A 14,525-nucleotide genomic window follows, 5' to 3' on the forward strand; every position below is an offset into this window, starting at 1 on the left:
GAAGAAAACTATAATTATCTTCTAAGCAATGAATCAACATAAAAATGTTATCCATTAGCAAATGAAATCTCATATTATATGCCCTGATGTGCTCTAGTTCTAAACGGTCCACTTCTGTCATTGGTAATTTGGGGAGGTATGTAACTTCTCCCTCTGGGAGAAACTCGCAATCTTCTGAGAGTTTCCTGCCCACATGGGACAGCCTTGCAAGCTTCCCATGGTGTATTCATATGCAAAATCCAGTAACAAGCTGGATCTCACTCCCCTGACCCTGAAGAGCCCCCAGTGCAACATCGTTAGGAGGGTCAAGTCGAGATAGACTTCTAAGATCTTAGGGAAAGGACGAAATGAGATGTTACTGAGCCCCCCCCCTCCCCGAGAAATCGGTGATTAATGGGATTTCGTGATTCGTCATGTAACTTAGGCCAGTACATTTGGCAAAATACTATGGAGACTAAATATCTCAAAAGTTCTGCTTTAGCTCCTGGTTGCCGACCCATTCAGCCAGTGGCGGTGGCTAAGTTGGCCTGATTGGGAACATCTGAGCGTCCCTGGGGGCAGGAACCAATTCATGGTTCTAATTGATGATCCATTTATATGAGGATCTTCTGTTCACCTGGGAAGCTTTGGGATCTTCCCCTTGACAGTTTAAAAAGCACCATCATCCTTCACAGTCCCCGTAAGCTCCTCTAAAACGTTCTGCAAATTTATTTGGTCCTCTTTTTATCTCATGATGTGCCTCTGGCCATCCAGCTTGGAAGTGAAAGCTAGTAGAGAAAAGGAGTTTCTAGCATATCTGCTTTTCACTCTAGAGTGATATATTACGTGTTGTTAATATGGAACGGAAGGCTGATTGTTTACGCATCAGAATAATCAGAACTTGCGCTGGAGATCACTGTATTCATATCTACAGGGTAAATTTATCTAGATCTTTCTCGGTTGCTCTGGAGTTCTATACCTAATTGAGATTTGGTCCTAACTCATGCCTCAGTGGGCCTTGGAGATCTAAAAGAAATCTTGATTGGGGCCAGCCATATGGTCTAGGGGTCAAAGCATATGCCTTGCATGCATGCAAGCTGGGTTCCGTCTTTGGCACTACACTCAGTTAAAAGCATCCTGATATACTTCCAAAATTTAGTGCCCGTTTCTGAATGGGAGATTGGCCACCTGGTAACAGTCCTGGTGCATGGTGAAGGGGGAGCAAGGCCTATTATGTCTTTTGCCTCCACTGACCTGCAGGAGTTTCTCAACTGTGGGCATGCACACTTTGCTGTGGGCACACTTAAATGCCTGGAGGCTCCTTGGATTCTTGCCACACCCAAACAGGACCAGACTTTCTAGAGCAAGTGCACTTTAATGACTAGGACCAATCCATGGTTTATAGGCTATAAAGTTGTTATAGAGCAAGCGGAAAGCATATTGCAAAAGCTTTAAAAATTTGTGGCAAACAAGCCATGTGGCAGTGGTTACACTGGTCGTGGTTAAGTGACTCATTTCCTACATGTTTCTTACAATTCCTTATGGCTCTTTTTGTTTCTCTTCATAATTTTCATATTTGCATTTTAAGGTCACACTATTACTTGCCACGAATTTAAACTATCTAGAAGAGGCAAGATGATCACTTGATTTATTCAAATCAGAACAAGTATTGCAGAATTATTGGTAGGTCCAGTTTGATCCTTAAAACAGAGTCAGAGATGGGCTGGAGCAATAGCACAGCGGCTATGGCATTTGTCTGGCATGCGACCAATCTGGGTTCGATCCCCAGCATCCCATATGGTCCCCCGAGCACCGCCAGGAGTGGTTCCTGAGTGCAGAGCCAGGAGTAACCCCTGAGCATCACTGTGTGTGACCCAAAAATAAAAATAAAATAAAATAAACAGAGTTAAAGCATGCTCCTTTTGTGTGTGTGGGGGGGGGAGTCATTGGGTTTATGTTTGTCCCATTATATTCTTCCAACCATAAATTTCATTCCATTTTTTTCCCCAAAAATCGTGAATATGGATTTCTTACCCAAGAAAAGCAGCATTTTTCATTTATCACTCTCTTTTTAGTTGTTTTCAGTTTGGGGATATTTTGGGGTTTGGTTTGGTTTGGTTTGGTTTGGGGGCCACACCTATTGGTTCTCAGGGCTTACTTTTGCTCAGGGATCACTCCAGGTGGGACTCAGGGGACCATATGTGGTACTAGAGATTAAACCTGTGTAGGCCTCGTGCAAAGCAAGCGACTTGCCTGCTGTACTGTCTCTCTGGCCTCATTTATCACTCTCTGGATCACATTCATTATGCAGCATTTTGTTTCCATAGACCTGGGATCTCGCTATTGGAGGGTGCAGAGGAACGGGAAGAGAACGAGATTCACAGCAATTAAAGACTGGAATTTTGTGTTGCTTCAGATTTATATTCTGAGGGAACACAGTGAAAGTAAAGTGAGGAGGGTGTTTGCCTTGCATGCGACTGACCTGGGCTTTGATCCTGAGATGGTCCCCTGAGAACCTCTAAGAGTAATTCCTGAGTGCAGAATCAGGAGAAACCCCTGAGCATCGCCAGGTGTGACCTCAATTTCTTTTCATTTAGAAATATTTTTATCATTAGCTTCTGAATGTTTTACTATCACATGACTTTCTGGAGCCAAGATACAATTTACTGTGGGTTGTTGTCACCTTTTGACTGCAGAGAGTCTAAACACTTAGAACCCTATTTCTTTTTTTTTTTTTTATTTTTTTTATTTTCTTATTATTTTTTTTTAATCGTATCTTTTTCTTTTTTCTTTTTTTTTTTTTTGAGGGTACAGTTACAGATTTATACACTTTTGTGCTTATACTTCCCTCATACAAAGTTTGGGAACCCATCCCTTCACCAGTGCCCATTCTCCACCACCCGTAAACCCAGTGTCCCTCCCACCCTCCCCAATCCCATCTCCCCCCCACCCCACCCTGCCACTGTGGCAAGGCATTCCCTTCTGTTTTCTCTCTCTAATTAGCTGTTGTGGTTTGCAATAAAGGTGTTGAGTGGCCGCTGTGCTCAGTCTCTAGCCCTCATTCAGCCCGCAACTCCCTTCCCCCACATGGCCTTCGACTACAATGTAGTTGGTGATCGCTTCTCTGAGTTGACCTTTCCCCGGAACGTGAGGCCAGCCTCGAAGCCATGGAGTCAACCTCCTGGTACTTATTTCTACAGTTCTTGGGTGTTAGTCTCCCACTCTGTTATTCTATATACCATAGATGAGTGCAATCTTTCTATGTCTGTCTCTCTCTTTCTGACTCATTTCACTCAGCATGAAACTTTTCATGCCCATCCACTTAACTACAAAATTCTTGACCTCCTTTTTTCTAACAGCTGCATAGTATTCCATTGTATAGATGTACCAAAGTTTCCTCAACCAGTCATCCGTTCTGGGGCATTCGAGAACCCTATTTCTTTAAAGTACTTGACCTTGAGGCAGAAAGAGAGGGACAGATATAGAAGGACTGCACTCATTTGTGGAGTATAGAATAACATCACATGAGGCTGACACCCAAGGACAGTAGATACAAGGGCCAGGAGGATTGCCCCATAGCTGGAAGACTGCTTCATGAGTGGAGGGGAGAAGGCAGATGGAATAGAGAAGGGATCACTAAGAAAATCATGGCTGGAGGAACCAGTTGGGATGGGAGATGCGTGCCGAAAGTAGATAATGGACCAAACATGATGACCTCTCAGTGTCTGTGTTGCAAACCATAATGCCCAAAAGTAGAGAGTATGGGGAATATTGTCTGCCATGGAGGCAGGGAGAGGGTGGGAAAGGGGGGGGGTATACCCGGGATATTGGTGCTGGGGGATGTGCACTGGTTGAGGGATGGGTGTTTGATCATTGTGAGATTGTAACCCAAACATGAAAGCTTGTAACGATCTCACTGCGGTTCAACAAAATTTATAAAATAAATTTATTAAAATAAATAAATAAATAAATAAAGTACTTCACTTTGGGGGCCAGAGATAGAGTACAGTAGGTAGGGCGCTTTGCCTTGCATGCGGTAGAGACTAGTTTGATCCTATAAGGCTCCCTGAGCACTGCCAGGAATAGCCACTGAGCATCACAGGCTCTGACCCAAGCTCCCCCAAACACAAAAATTACTAATTGCACTGTGCCCTGGACGCTAAATCTGGAGTTGAGCCCTTTGGGACAAATCTGACTCCAACTGATTGATCGCAGCTACTTTGAGGGAGCCCTAAAGCTCGGACCCCAATGAGTGGACCTATGGCCTTGGGGATGCGCAGGCACACATTGAGGATACCGGGGAGCACCTGGCCCTGCTTCCCAGGCCTCTTCCGGAGGATGGGACGGTGCCCCGCAGCCGAGCACCGCAGTCTCTTCCTCTCCCTCCATGCCCACTCGCTCCCCCGGGCAGATAGTGCCTGGGGTTCGCTCTTCACCTCTTCAATAGACTCTGGAAAGCCCCACTGACCTTGCCTCTCTTGCATTGCATACAGATGTGCAGCCGTCGCTTCGCCAAGCACCCTCAGCTGTGACCGAAATTGCAGCGCCCGCGCCCGCAGCCAGGTGCGGCCACTGCCCAGCGCAGAGGACCATGGAGCTCTCGGACAGCGACCGCCCCATCAGCTTCGGCTCCACGTCCTCCTCGGCCTCCTCCCGGGACAGCCACGGCTCGTTTGGCAGCAGAATGACCTTGGCATCTAGCAGCCACCTGGGCTTGTTCCCCCAGGATAAGGACGCCGGGGCCATCAAGCTGGAGCTGGTGCCCGCCAGACCCTTTTCCAGCAGCGAGCTGCCCAGGGACAGCCCCTCGGGGCCACCGGGCGCCAAGGAGGGCAGTGAAAGGCAGCCCCGGACGCCCTGGAGGGCCGAAGCCAACGGGATGGCCAAAGCCGGCGCTCAGTCAGCCGCGAGTCCTAAGCTGCTCTACGTAGATCGTGTGGTCCAGGAGATTGTGGAGACCGAAAGGACGTATGTGCAAGATCTGAAAAGCATCGTAGAGGTAAGGCGCGGTGGGGCAGGTTGGCTGGGCTTGTGGCTGGAGCAGATGGGTGTCTCCTGCACGGAAGTGTCCGTGTTCAAACAGACCAGAACAGCAGAGGAAATCTAGCCGTGTACTCAACCATGTGAAAATCCTCAGGGTGAACCCTTTTTTTTTTCAATGTAGGCGTTACTGCTATTTATTCAGTCACTGATAAAGCTGATTGAATTGGGCATGAACTCCACATCACTTTTTTTTATTCAGTATGTTAATTTTATATTATTATTATTTATTATTATTATTGCTTTTGGGGTCACACCTGGAGATGCACAGGGGTTACTCCTGGCTTTGCACTCAGGAATTATTCCTGGTGGTGCTCAGGGGACCATATGGGATGCTGGGGATTGAACCCCCGCCGGCCGGGTGCAAGGCAAACGACCTACTACTGTGCTATTGCTCCAGCCCCTATTTCTTTTTTCAATCACTGTGAGTGATTAAAGTGATTACAGTTAGAAAGCTTTCCTGTTTGAGTTTTGACTGAAACAATGATCGCCTAACCCTCCACCAGTGCACATCTTCCACCACCAAGGTCCCCAGTATCCATCCCATGCCACCCCTCTTCCTCCCTCTATGCCAGACAATCTTCCCCCTACTCTGTTTTGTATTGCTTGTTATGAATAGCATAAGATGCTGCTCAGCTACAAGAGCGATCACATGCTCCTGAAATTCTAAAATTTTAAATAATTAGGATGTGGAGAAATCTCTGCAGCGAGCTGCTCAGTTCAGAGATTCTTTTGTGTGTCTCTGGATCATGGCCCTTAAAGAGCTTAAGTAGCAGCCGGATGCAGTTTGTGGGCGTGACCTCCAGGGACCATGGGAACGGCAGGGGTGGGGGATGAGAAGGACCAGACCATCCCCTATCCCTTCAGGCCTGAAGTTTGCCGTCACTGCACCCGCGTACCTGCACTTCTCATTGGGTTCTGAAAGTTGGTGGCCATCGGGGCCTCAGGGCGAGCCTTTGCATTGATGAGGTGATTCTGTGTTTGAAGCGAGGATGATGAAGCGGGGAACCAGAGAGAGAGAGAGAGAGAGAGAGAGAGAGAGAGAGAGAGAGAGAGAGAGAGCAAGCTTAAAGGTGTGAAATGTAAGCTTTGTTTTTGAGAGTCCTGGGTTGCATCCCCAACACCACATGGTCCCCTGAGCACTGCTGGGAGTGACCCCTAAGCACAGCTGGAAGTGGACCCCGAGTGCCATCAGGCGTGGTTCTAAAGACCAAAACAAGAAGAGGAGTGTTAATCCAAGATCAAGAAGGTAGTTCAAGGTCTATGACACAGGCTTAGCATGCTAGTGGCCTGGATTCGAGCACTGGCACTTCCCTGAGTACTGCTGGCTATGACTCAGAAGTCAAAAAGTGAGGAGAAAAAAATAGAATGATGCTGTGACTGTGTTTGCCAGTATGTTGAGTTCATCATTTCTACCCCAGGATCTGTGTTGTGTTCATCAATCCAACACCATGACCTCAGGGGCTTTGTGGGTTGAGCTGAGAGGCGAGCTAGAGGATGCTGTTTGCCAGTGAGCTTGAAAACCCGATTATAAAAGATTCTCTGCTCCTGGCGGGTGTTTGGGGGAAAGGTGCGAAGGGTGGAGAAGGCCATGGGGGTTTGTCTTCTCATGAACATGGACCTTCCTGTTCATCTTCACGGTCCACAAACCTGAAAAGATCACTTGACTTAACTCCACATGCCCCCTCACTGACTCTGAAATTTCAGTCACTGACTTTGCTCTGGTGTATAGATCTTTCTTCAAGGACAAAGTGAGAAATTGCCACGATAGCTCAGGTGTAAGTCATTCTCATTGATTAACGATATTAATATTTCAAAGGCATAGGTATTCATCTATTATAAAGCTGTGTGTGGGCTGGGAGATAGTTCAAAGGGCTGGGGTGCATGCTTTGCTTGTGGGAGCCCTGGATGGCCCTCCAAGTAATGAGCCTGGAGTGGCCACTGAGCTGGGTATGGTCCCCCATAAAGCAACAAGAATACCAGGCTCAAGTTTGGAGAGAAAGCGTAGGGACTAAGACGCTTGCCTTGTGTGCAGCTTCTCTGAGTTCAGGCCCTGGCATCACATGGTCTTCCCCGGGGTATCACTGAACATAGCCCCGGGGACCCCTGACTACTTGCAGGGTAGCTTGGGTAATTGCTACATCCCTTGAACTGTAGGACCCAACCAGCACCCTATTCTCAGGCTCTTATTGTCTGAGTAATACCAGGAGGGGCTCTGAGGTCTCTAAGGACAGTTTAGGAAGATTTAAAAAAAAATTTTTTTTAATTGTAAAAAAGCTATAATCGCTTTTTGCTACCTAGTAATATATCAAAATTTCTCTCAGTTACCCACTTTCTGTTTCTGACTTTTGATCTCAAATATGTTCCAGAGCATAGTAGAGCATTTGCTGATGTGCACATTTTTCACCAAGTTATGTGCATTCTTACAGCTTGAGAGAAAAATTCTAAGGCACGATTGTGTGTTGAGTTTCACAAATTCAACCCTGTTGGCTAAAAATAGCTATGACCTAACTTCCCAGTAAAAATAGAACAATCAATTGATGCTCAACCCAAACAATATGTGATCCCAAATGTAGATGAATCCAAGCCAATTTTTTTCATTTCAACAATGATGTCATTTGTACTTGAGAAAAAAATACTTGTGAAATTGCCAAAAACTTTATGACCTCTCAGAGAACTTAAGGTTGTCAGGGATTCCTTTAGCCTATCTTATTTTTCCTATCTTTTTTTCTTAAAACTTTTTCCACTTAGTAAAAATATTAACATACCTTTAGTTACTAAACTGGTATTTCAGAAAAAAAAAATTTTAATTTTTGGAGGCTAATTGATAGCTTAGATAAAAAGAAGTAAAATAGGAAAAAAAATAGTCAGGGAGTAGCTCCAAGGATCAAGCCTAATCTGCATGTGGAAGCCCCAGGTTCCATCCCTGGCATCACATGGACCCCTGAGATCAAACTGGCTGAATCAACCCTTGAGGACAACAGGGTGTGGGAAAGCAAGGAAGGAAGGGAGGAAGAAGAGAGAAGATGGAAAGAAAAAGAAATCCCACTTTCAAAAGGAAAGAAAGAGTTTGCTTTTGTTTGCTTTATTTGTTTCACCTTTTTGGGTCACCCTCTGGATATTCAGGAGTTACTCCTGGCTCTGCACTCAGGAGTTACTCCTGGCAGTGCTCGGGAGACCATATGGGATGCCGGGGATCGAACCCAAGTCGGCAACATGCAAGACAAATTCCCTGTATTATTGCTTTGGCCCTGAAAAGAGATTTTTTTTCTTGTCCATTTATTAAGTATGTTTTGCACTAGGGGAAACAGAAAATTTCTCTAAAGTACCAATAGTAATAAAAAGTTTAAGCTAGAGAACAGATGACTGGTTAAAGAAACTTTGGTATATCTACACAATGGAATACTATGCAGCTGTTAGAAAAGATGAAGTCATGAAATTTGCATATAAATGGATCAACATGGAAAGTATCATGTTAAGTGAAATGAGCCAGAAAGAGAAGGAGAGACATAGAAAGATTGCACTCATCTGTGGAATATAAAGTAACAGAATGGGAAACTAATGCCCAAGAATAGTATAAATAAGGACCAGGAGGTTTACTCCATGGGTTGCAAGCCAGCCTCAAATGCTGGGGGAAAAGGCAGCTCAGATAGAGAAGGGAACACCAAGTAAAGGATATTTGGAGGACCAGCTCAGGTTGGGAAATGTGAGCCAAATGTAGACTATAGATGGAACACAATGGCCACTCAATGCCTCTAGTGTAAACTACAACACCCAAAAGGAAAGAGAGAACAAAAGGGAATGCCCTGCCACAGATGCAGGGTGGGGTGTGGGGAGGGATACTGGGAACATTGGTGGTGGAGAATGGGCACTGGTGGAGGGATGGGTACTCGATCATTGCATGACTGAAACGCAAGCACAGAAGTTTGTAAGTCTGTAACTGTACCCCACGGTGATTCACTAATAAAAAAATTTTTTTAAAAAGAGAGTTTTAGCTAGAGGTTTTCAAACCTGTTGGGCTAATTATCCCATTCTTAGAAGAGAAGCTACTTAGCACACCTTCTCACCCCCAGCCTTAGAAATCTGCCTTCTTTCGGTGAACAAACAGGATCCCCTCCACCACCAGCCATTGCAGCACCATCCCCCCTGGCAATACTTTGGAAAGTGTTGGCTCAACTTCCAGGGCCTTAGGCATTATGTCAATGGATAGAAATAAACATTCCAGTTTAACTTTAGGGCTGGATTCCACCCGAGCCAACCCCTATCTTAGAATATGTCTGTGTTGAATTAACTGCAAAGTGGGGCTAATAAATAATCACTGCCTCCTCGAGTTCTTAGGAGGTTTAAATTAGCTGGGAGATGACCAAGGCGTGCAGCTGTGACACAGGGAGGGCAGTTAATAAATGGGAAGCCTCATCATCACTGCCCTCCCTTGAATTTGCTGGTTCAGAGCAGTAACCAATACTTAGTTGCACATTCACTTATTCACTCAGAGAATCAGACTGGTCCATTCACTACAACTAGAACGTAATTGTGGGGTGGGGGGGGGGGAATGAACGGGTGATGCCCACATTATTAGCTCTGTGGTCCAGTTGAAAGTAGGTGACCTCACTAGTGCCCACAATTTTCTCCAAAGCAGGATTGTCAGTGACCCACTGTGATCAGCCTCTGCCATACAGATCTCCCTTATAATTGATTTCTTCTTCTTGGCTGGGGGGAGGGGTGTAGGATTTTTCAGAGTCTCTTGGCCAACTGGCCTGAAATTCAGTGTGAGGACCTGCAGGGGGTGGTGCTAAGAGGTATTAGGGATCAGACATGTTCAGCCCATGCCAACCATGCATCTTAACCCCCATCATGTCCTTCTGGCTTTATCATTTTCAAAGCAGTTATTTTGAGGTGTGGGGAGGGGGGAGAAGTCTGTTTTAGAAAAGTAACTGTGAATCACGTCTCATTTATGCAATAGGAGGTTGTCGGGTTTCTGCGCTCCACTTTACTGAATCCCATCTGATGCACAAGCTTCCATACTCATTCTCTGTTTGGTTCATTTCCTTCACAAGTGGCACAGTTACAACTTAAACCCTATCCCTAAGCCGTCCTCACAGCTCAGGTTTAGATTTTGTTTTTGGAATTGATGAATAGAAATATCCTTGTGAAATATGATGGATACGCACACTGATTTCCCAGCCGTCAGTGTCTTCACTTGTGATCAGATGGTCCCCAGCGTCATCAAATTATTATTGTAGAGAACAAACCCAGTAAAGTTACTTGCAAGATAGGATTCACAGATGTTGGTTGCACATGCGAAAAAGGTTATATGCCTTTCTTCCCCAAATGTACAGACATTGTATTAAAATAATTCCACATATAGAGAGAGAGAGATTTTTTTTCCCTTTCCCAGGCCATTAGCTGTCCAGAAATGAATTCCCTATGCTTTCTGAAAATTAATGGAAAATATTATGGTTCTTTTCTTGGAGGGAGAAGTGGAGTGGTTTGGGCCATGCCCAGCAGTGCTCAGGGTTCTGGTTCTGCACTCAGGGATCACTCCTGATGGGGTTCCAGGGAACATGTGTGGTGTTGGGGATTGACTCTTGATCAACCGCATGCAAGACAAGAGCCCTCTGTCCTGCACTCTGTCTCCTGTCCCTGGTTCTTACTCCTTTTGCTCTTTTTTGGGGGGAGGGTGGAAGGTAAGGGGGGAGTCAGGGGAGGCCACATCCGGCAGTGCTCAGGGGTTACTCTGGGCTGTGCACTCAGGAATCACTCCTGGTGGTGCTCTTGGGGAAAGGAGCGGGGGCGTATATGGGATGCTGGGGATCGAATCCTAGTTAACTGCATGCAAGGTGAGCACCCCACCCACGATAGCTCTGGCCTTTCCTATTGCTCTTGATTCCTCTTGTTCTTCCTAGCTCCTCTCTCAGTGCCCAAACTGACTTCTCCACCTTCTGTGCCTCCACCCAACACGATAACTATTTACTTTTGTACATTTGGTACTTCAAACACAGAGAGCACTGTGGTCTGGATTGTCATTTACGTCGTAACAATGGAGCTAACATGCCCATTTCTACATAGAGTTCATAGTAATGTTCATATGTAAAGAAAAAAATTCAATATGAAAGCAAGTTTTGAAAGTTAGCATGGGGGAGGCAGAGAGGCGGCACAGGAGAGAAGGCATTTTTCTGGCATGTGACAGACCCCAGTTCAATCCCCGGCACCACATATAGTCCTCTAAGCACCTCCAAAAGTTATTCCTGAGCATCGAGCCAGGAGTAAGGCCTGAGCATCACTGGTTGGGGCACAAAAAAAACAAAAGAAAATTGAAAATGGAAATTTGAAAATTTCAAATTGAAAATTTGAAAATTAAAAATTGAAAAAATGGAAAAGTTAGCTCTTCCCCCTGACCCTGGCTAATAGACTTTGAAGTGACAAGGAACAGAAGAGGCAGAGCCAGCTCAAGGGTACCCCCTCTCCAGCCAGCTCACAGGGGCCCCACAACACTGAGGGTGTGGCAGTGGTCTCGGTGACTCTGGAATCCTTTCGAAGACGCAGATGGTTCAGTGTGGAAAGGCTGTCCGTGTCTCAGGCGCTCTTTCCTGCAGCCGTGGAAAGACAGTTTTGTGTGGGCACTGCCGGGATGGGTCGCGTAGGTGAAGAGACTTGGCAAGAGGAGAAAGGAAGGTTCTGAACAGGCGAGGCCAAGGCCAAGTGGTGAGCCATGCTAGAGTTCTCGCTAGCTTTTGATTCGCAGCTGTCTTCATCCGGACTTTCTCTTCGGTTGAAGTGGCCTTTATTATCCCGACACTCTTTACGAGACTCATTTCAAGTTGTGAGACTACTGAGGGGAAAATATGATGAATGCATCTGTGTAGGATTTGGCAAGGAGAGTTGTAATGAAGGCTGCGTGTGTGGGAGGATTTAATAAAGATCCTGCTCTGTAGCACTTGGCACGGTGGAGTGTCCTTTTTTCTTTTATGGGACTTTTGAGCACCGTTCTTGAATGTGTCTCCTTCATTTTCCCGCCAAGGGGCTTTTATCCTAAGGCGTGGAGGTGAATCTCCTTTAAAGCCATTTGGGGGCTGGAGCAATAGCACAGCGGGTAGGGCGTTTTGTCTTGCACGCAGCCAACCCGGGTACGAATCCCAGCATCCCATAGGGTCCCCTGAGAATTGCCAGGAGTGATTCCTGAGTGCAGAGCCAGGAGTCACCCCTGTGCATCGCCAGGTGTGACCCAAAAAGAAATAAAATAAATAAACCCATTTGGGTTCTGCGATCATTTATTTTTTTTTCTTTTGGGGTCACACCTGGCGATGCACAGAGGTCACTCCTGGCTCTGCACTCAGAAACTACCCCTGTGGTGCTCAAGGGACCATATGGGATGCTGGGAATCGAATCTGGGTTGGCCGCGTGCAAGGCAAGCGCCCTACCCGCTGTTCTGCCATCATTTAGGAGCCAATCTGTTCCATTGCCTTCTGCTGGCATAGGGGCTGTCTCTAGGCGGGGTCATCTGCACCTTGTACAGACCTCTCCCAGATCTCACTCTGCTCATTTCCATGTCTCTGCTGTTGCTCATGGCATTATTAGACCCCTGAGTCCCCACCCAACCTCGCTCTCACCTCAACGACAGCAAGAGCTGAGAAGGTGTAAACTCGGGGAGTTCTGCTTCCTCTGCCACGTACAGGGAAGGAGGGGCGGGAACTGTTCTTCCTCTTTCCTCCTTCCTGGTGGGTCTACCTGCTTTGAATAGTTGCTTCATACCTTCTCATGGGCTGGAGCCATAGCACAGCGGGTAGGGCGTTTGTCTTGCACGCAGCCAACCCGGGTTTGATTCTTCCATCCCTCTCAGAAAGCCCGGCAAGCTACTGAGAGTATCCCACCCACATGGCAGAGCCTGGGAAGCTACCTGTGGCATATTCAATATGCCCAAAACAGTAACAACAAGTCTCACAATGGAGACGTTACTGGGGCCCACTCGAGCAAATTGATGAATAATGGGACGACAGTGCTACCTTCTCATCGATTACTAGTGAACAGTGAGAAGAGTGCAGCCTGGGACACTTCCGGGGCCAAGTCGGCTTGTTACCACTCAATGGCTAATGAAATGATAAAAAAAAAAAACCTTCAGTAAAAGAAAATTAGTGAAAATTCATATCTCACCATGGGCATATTAAGTCCTTGTCTGGGGGTTTATTAAGCTGTTGTCGCTAATTAAGCCTTCTGTGATAATGCTTTTATGGGTGCCGCTTAGTTGGCTTCTACGTTACATCCCCACCCAATCCGGTGTGCTCCTGTTTGGATGTTAGCATGGTCAGGTTTGGAGCTGTGGCTCCAGAAAGTCCAGAATATTTAACTGGGCAGTTCAGCCAGAGGCCTGGCGGCAGCTGTTGGGGTGTGAATGTGGCTCTGGGCCTTTCCTAGAGTGGGAACTTTGCCCACCCCACCTCACAACGTGGCCCCCGAAGTGTCCCAGGCTGCACTGTTCACTGTAATTAATACCTGAGAACTTCCCCTCTACCTGGCGCTGGAGTAAGTACTTCCACCCTTACTCACAGCCCCATCTTAAAGGTGTTGTTTACATTTTCCCATTTTAGCCCAAGAGTGCCGAATCTACGCACCAGGAAGAGTAAGAATGAAAATACTTGAGAAAATAAGAAAGGTTTAGACTGGTGCTTGCAGTGGAGGTGAGGGTTGGGTGTGTGTTTACATGCAACTCCTCACTGAGCTCTTGGAACCCATTCACATCCTCGTAGCCTCTTGTATTCCCCCTCCCCTCTTCTGTCTCCGTCATGCCCTTTTTTCCCTCTTAATTGCCTTCCTCTTTTCTTTAGCTATTCATGCCTACCCATGTGCCCTGCCAAGAGGACTCTGGAATCATTGGCTGCCGTGGGATAGTGTTTCAGTTTAGAGAAAGTGCTACTGGGTCTTGCAGACTTCAAAGGCAGGGCATGTGCTTATCTTGCTGGTAGCAAGGAGACCTTGTGCGTTGAAGGGAATCAGCGGGGATAATGGACTTAAGCTGTCAGACACCTCCTAGAATCACGCTTGAAAGCGGCAAGTCTGCGGCCACGTGGGTAGTGTTTCTAAGGAAACTGAATGTCCTTCTTAGTTCCCAGCCCTTCTTTTATACGCACTTCCAGAGCCTTTTTGAGAAGCCAAAATAAAAATGATAGGCACCAAGGGAAACCATAAGCAATGAAAACTCAAAGTGTGAAAATCACTCTAACACATTCTTAAGCCATATACTCCTTACCAAATCAACCAAAATCCTGTGGGCGCTTTTCCTTAAGAAGTGGAAATCCAGGAACTGGAGTGATAGCACAGCGAGTGGGGCGTTTGCCTTGCATGTGGCCGACCCAGGTTCAATTCCCAGCATCCCATAAGGTCCCCCGAGCATGTCCAGGGGTAATTCCTGAGTGCAGAGCCAGGAGTGACCCCTGAGCATAGCTGGGTGTGACCCAAAAGGCATAAAAAAAAAAGAAGTGGAAATCCAGGCACTGAAGCAATAGTAACAG

General features: G+C 46.5%; 1 protein-coding gene across 3 annotated transcripts in view; it reads left to right on the top strand.

Annotated features, from left to right (window-relative positions):
• The window catches only part of PLEKHG1 (pleckstrin homology and RhoGEF domain containing G1), a 289,773-nt gene that overhangs the window by 170,983 nt on the left and 104,265 nt on the right, over positions 1–14,525 (top strand). For all 3 annotated transcript variants that reach the window (XM_055135924.1, XM_055135925.1, XM_055135923.1), the window contains one exon: positions 4,473–4,978. In XM_055135924.1, coding sequence (XP_054991899.1) covers positions 4,571–4,978 — 408 coding nt within the window. In that variant the 5' untranslated portion in view covers positions 4,473–4,570. The remainder of the gene's footprint in view (positions 1–4,472; positions 4,979–14,525) is intronic.

This window comes from Sorex araneus, chromosome 4 (assembly GCF_027595985.1).
Source record: "Sorex araneus isolate mSorAra2 chromosome 4, mSorAra2.pri, whole genome shotgun sequence".
Taxonomy (NCBI): domain Eukaryota; kingdom Metazoa; phylum Chordata; class Mammalia; order Eulipotyphla; family Soricidae; genus Sorex; species Sorex araneus.